General features: G+C 47.9%; 1 protein-coding gene across 1 annotated transcript; it reads right to left on the bottom strand.

Moving 5' to 3' along the window:
* Nucleotides 1-1,691: 1,691 nt before the first annotated feature.
* On the bottom strand, nucleotides 1,692-4,320 carry LOC123084508 (probable L-type lectin-domain containing receptor kinase S.5). The gene is made up of 2 exons (XM_044506076.1): nucleotides 3,096-4,320; nucleotides 1,692-2,674 (listed from the first exon to the last, which is right to left on the bottom strand). The coding sequence occupies exons 1-2, from the start codon at nucleotides 4,318-4,320 to the stop codon at nucleotides 1,902-1,904; spliced, it is 1,998 nt and encodes a 665-aa protein (XP_044362011.1). The 3' UTR covers nucleotides 1,692-1,901.
* Between the last annotated feature and the right edge of the window lie 976 nt (nucleotides 4,321-5,296).

Raw genomic sequence — 5,296 nt, 5'->3', positions numbered from 1 at the left:
AACCGAAGAGAAAAAGAAACAAGAAACCGGAGAAAGTACTGTGCAAAAAATAAAGAAAGAAACCAAAAAAATTCAGGAAAAGCTGAGAAAGAAAGAAAGAAAATCATAGAAATACAAAGGAAAAAGGGAAGAGAAAAAATCTATGAAGAACAAAATGTCTCGGGGGCTACATCAATACCGGGATCTATTGAGAGAGAAGAGGGAGAGGAAACAAATAAATACATAACAAACATATGCAACGCAGAGCATGCCATGCTAACGTGCAATGCAGGGTTGCCTAAAAACATGTCTAAACCATTTTAGTTATTTTAGGGTTAAAGTTGGAATTAATAACCGGTATGTATGCACTATTCATCTGCCGAAAACAGATGAAAGGTTGCGGGTTCACCTACGTAGAGGGTCCCGACACAGAAACAGACGGCACGATCGGATTCGACTCGTTTTTCTGATCAACTTTCATGTAGAAAGGTTTTCCATCCAAGATACGCTTTAATTTCTATGAATTAATTAAACAAGTTTTTAGTGTTTTTTTTAATTATTTGAATGGTATATGAAAGGTATATGATGTCAGCACCACGTCGCAGTCAACTGTCCAGCTGACTGGTCAACCTGGCAGGTGGGACCCACCTATCGGTGACCCAGGGACTAAGCAATTTAGTTAAACTAATTAATCTACTGGCGGGGCCTACTGTCAGTGGCTGTTGAGCTGACTCATTAATTAACAGATTAATTAATCATTTTATTTAAAAATATTTTTGACAGAGGGTGAGGCCCGCCTGTCAGTGACACAGGGTTGCCCAATCAGCATGTTGACTGGTCAAACCAGTCAACAGGGGCCCACTAGCAGTGACCCTAGGGTGGCCCCAGGTCAGCCACGTCGGACGCCGCCGCCGGAGTTGTCTGCGGCGAGCCAAAACGCGGCGTACCCAAAACGAGTGTGGCTACGTACCCGCGTTCGAAAGCTAGCGACGTCCCGCGTCGTATGGTGCTATGGGTGGGTCTCGGGGATGGACGGGATGACGCCGGCGGCTTCGGGTGAACGTGACCGTGCGACTACGGTGGGTTTACGCGCGCACTTTCGGTCGCATCCGAGCGTGCGTGAAGCGCCACATCCAACGGCGCTAGCGCGAGGCCACGGGAGTGACCAAGGCGACCGGATGGTGAGGTCCCGCGGCGACCGGAGTACGCGTACTATACATTTTGAATCTATATGCAGTTGCATGGTGGAGATGCAGGGGGGTGCAGCACCTAGGACCCCCTATGCAATTCCCTTTTTATAAAGGAATATAGCGGAGATGTAAGTAACTGTTTCTCAATTGGAAACACAACATGAAATGATGAGCTTCTTTTTAGCAATAGAAGAATATAATGCATGAAAGAGGGTACTTAGACTGAGAGGATCCCATTACATCCAGTTAAGCACAGCTTGTAACTGTTCATCTGCTACCACAATCTACACAGTGAAATGACATTTCTAGAAAAATACAGTTTATCCCAGAAGCTGAGAAGCATTCCCTTGATCTTGAACAAGAAGCAGAAGTCCATAAAATGCAGAAGAAACTCTTGAACATAGCACAAGATTCTCACGAGAAGTTACCACTTGGGTCCATGCATGATAAAAAATACTGGTATGAATTCTTTCTAAATATATATTGATACATGGCAAGCTTACATAATGGGCCCATGGCCAAGAGAGTTTGTATGAGTAGTGCTAGCATAAGTCGACATAGCAAAATAAACATCCCAGCGAGTGATATAAGGTGATCCAGTTGAATCTTTCTAGTTTGGCTTGAGTGTTGCCCCTAACTCCCTAAGGAGGATTTCCGTTTGTTGATCCATATGTTACTTTTTCCCTGTGATGCAGCTCAATCTCGGTCGTGCTTTCTGAACTTCCATCTTGATTAATTGTTAGACATTGCTGCTGCACCGTATTCAGAGCTGACTAAAGACCACTCTCCTCCTGGCAGCCACGGTAGTGTTGGTTGCTCAAGTGACACGTCCGGTGGTGGCGCCAACTTGTTGATAACCTGAAGTACATCCGTCATGCTCGGGCGACTGGACGGATTGAGGCTGGTGCAAGCCATGCCAAGCAGCAGTAAGCGTTTGGCCTCCTCCACAACATGAGGTTGATCCTTCCCTGATGAGACAAACATACCATCTAAGGCCTCCAGTAGCGTACCCTCGCGGTGAAGGCGCCGCGCCCAGAGACTGATGTGGCCATCCTCTGCTGGAACGTCTGAACTCTTCTTGCCAGAAACCACCTCAAGGATAAGCACCCCAAATGCATATACATCAGTCTGTCGTGCGGCCCTGAACCTGTAGAAGCTCTCTGGCGCTATGTAGCCAATGGTTCCCGCCATGCCGGTGATGGAGCTCCTGTCTGCAGCGACCGTGCAGGCGATACCGAAGTCACCAAGCCGAGCACAGAAGGTGGAGTCGAGCATGATATTGCTTGCCTTGATGTCACGGTGCAGCACCATGGGCTCGTGCTCGTGATGAAGGTAGTGCAGACCTGTAGCTATATCCCTGGCAATGCCGTAGCGGGTGTCCCATTGCCCAATAGCTCCATCTGGCCCCCGGCCAAAGCCACCATTCGGGAACAGATGCTGGTCCAAGCTACCATTCTTCATGAGGTGGTATATGAGCAGGGGCTCTCCTTTGTTGTAGGACCAGCCTATAATTTTTAGGCACCGATCGATAATTATTTTCCATGAGAAATTAAAAGAATTCCGTGTGTACTCTAGGCAGGAAGGCAATAATCCAAGGACGAGTAGGAGTAGCATGATCACCTATATTTGCTTTCTCAATTTATTAAAATATTATTACACAAATTATGAAGAACATACTTATGTCACTGTTAACTCAAGTCAATTTTCCTTTTTTTTTTCTGGACTTGTTAGAGTAAAGAAAAAATCATAGCAGTTTTGATATATAATTCCGTTGAAGCTAGAACGAGTCTTGTTATGGGACAGAGGAACCCTTTGATAACTATATAGTATAGTAGATAAGGGGGTGTACCAAAGCCTATGCTTTCTCAAATGTTAACCTAAATAGATCAAAGGAAGAAAAATGGGACAGGAGGAGCACATACGTACCGACAAGTGGGACAACGTTCTTGTGCCGTAGACGGTTGATGATGCTGACCTCCGCGAGGAAGTCTTGGTAGCGCCGGTCCTGGAGTTCCCGCGTGAACTTCTTGATGGCCACCTTCATGGCCTGCCCAGTCCTTGAAGCAGCAGCAGGAAGCGTGCACCCGTAGACGGCCCCAAATCCGCCCCGCCCAAGCTTCATCGTGTCGTCAAAGTTGTTGGTGGCCTTGTTGATGTCTGCGAAGTCGATGTGCATCGGCACACCGGGGAGGCTCTGCATGGTCTTGGCCAGCTCGTCCAGCTCCTTCTTCCACCGTCTGTATTTCGAGTTGAGGTAGCAGTACACAGCGGTGGCCGCGACAAGTGTGGCAGCTACGGAGCCCAGCACCGAGGACAGAATAACGACCCACCTTTGGGAGCCTTGCTTGGGGAGAGGCCGGTCGACCGTGAGGTTCCAGCTCTGGAGCTGAGCGAGCTGCCCGACAGAGGAGAAAAGACCAATTTGGCCAGCTCGGCCCCCCGCTAGCATTTCTCCCAATTCGAAGGCCATGGAGGTGGCGGCGGCGTAGGGAGCCTCTGGGTTCCGTGCAGCGTCGCCGACGCTGACCGACAACCGTTTCCCAAGAGGGTCGTATGCAAGGAAAGCTTGTACGACGGAGCTCCTCCTCCCCGGCTCTATAGAAATTTGCACGCAGGCAGTAGTTGCGGCAGCGTAGAGAGGCCATGTACATGAACGCATCTGGGCAGAATCAGAAGCAGATCTGTTTTGCTGGCTGATCTCGGGTGGTAGTTTTATGGACATGTCACGGTTCTGGTTGCCGTTGAAGTCGTATGCGGGTAATATGGCCACGACCAGCTTCCTACTCGCCGGTGTCGGGCTGTCCGCCGGCTCGTAGTGGACGCCCATGTTGAAGCTAAGCCTGAAGATTCCCCCGTACCAGATATATCCCCATGGAAGGTACAGCCCAGGCGAGTTCGAAGACGTACCATTTCTGTAGGAGCTGAGTGTAGTCTCTTGTTGAGGGATGGCGCTCTGTGTATCAAGCAGCAAGGTACCTGAATCCGTGAGGAACAGATAGCCCTGGTTAACTCGATCGTACTCAACAGTTGTCCAGGTGAGACTAGTGTCCGCCAGAGCAAGGTTGGAGCCGGAGGATTTGCATGACTGCGCCTGCGCCTTGGAGCTGGAAAGCAGAAAGCACACACCGATGATAAATAGAAAGATCGACATGCTAAATCAGGCCATCCTTAGCTAAGCTACTTAATTAGGAGTACTTGAAGTTCCCAGGCAATATATATATATATATATATATATATATATATATATATATGGCGTCAAGTGGTTGTATGGTCGTACGTGTAACAGACAGAAACTCAGAGAACGGTTCCACGCGCTCATATGTATTCAAATATAATTCAATGCAACACGCATACGATACCGACCACACAACAATAGTCAAAGAGGCCCTTTGAACTCCACTAGTCGATCGGGGACGAGTATTCCAGATACGACACCTCATTTCCATGATATAAGTGGAATCTTTTTGGAGTGAATCTTTGACACGCAACAATTGAAAATGACCCGCGATAGATGCATAATGTTGGTGTCACCATGCATCCACAACACGACCCGGCCTCGAAATTTACTTATTCTAGTTTGCACAAGAAGAATCAGTAGAAAATAGGCTTTCACCGTTTTGAGTGCGGATTTTCAGAGGCCGAGCCACAGGCAGGCCGGTATCGTGGCCGTTGGTTTGGGCCTTGGGATGTGCATTAGAATAGGATCAAACAAATACAGTAGCAATTCTAATGCAAGCATCGCGTCATCAGTCAACTGTCCAGTTGACTGGTCAACCTGGCAGGTGGGACCCACCTGTCAGTGACCCAGAGACTAAGCAATTTAGTTAGACTAACTAATCTACTAATGGGGCCTACTGTCAGTGGCTGTCGCCGCCGCTCGAGCCCGAGCCCACCCTCGCCGCCGATCGTAAGCCTCTCCCTCTCCTCTCCCCTGCCTCCTCTCTCTCTCTCTCTGCTAGCTAGGGAAAATTTCATATGTAGCTGCTGTGATGATGTTCATATGACCCTAGATTTGTTTAGGATGGTAGGAATTTTTTTTAGCATTTAGGAAAAAAATAGCAACTTTTTTTAGAAAATTAGCTAGGGAAATCTTTTATTAAAATGCCCAAATAGTAATTTCATTTAGC

This window comes from Triticum aestivum, chromosome 4A (genome assembly GCF_018294505.1).
Source record: "Triticum aestivum cultivar Chinese Spring chromosome 4A, IWGSC CS RefSeq v2.1, whole genome shotgun sequence".
NCBI classification, from domain to species: domain Eukaryota; kingdom Viridiplantae; phylum Streptophyta; class Magnoliopsida; order Poales; family Poaceae; genus Triticum; species Triticum aestivum.
This window is presented reverse-complemented; position numbering and strand designations above follow the sequence as displayed.

Coding starts and splice junctions, on each gene's coding strand:
- LOC123084508 (XM_044506076.1), bottom strand. CDS start 4,320: ATGTCGATCTTTCTATTTATCATCGGTGTGTGCTTTCTGCTTTCCAGC. Junction 2,675..3,095: donor GAACGTTGTCCCACTTGTCG/GTACGTATGTGC, acceptor TAAAAATTATAG/GCTGGTCCTACAACAAAGGA.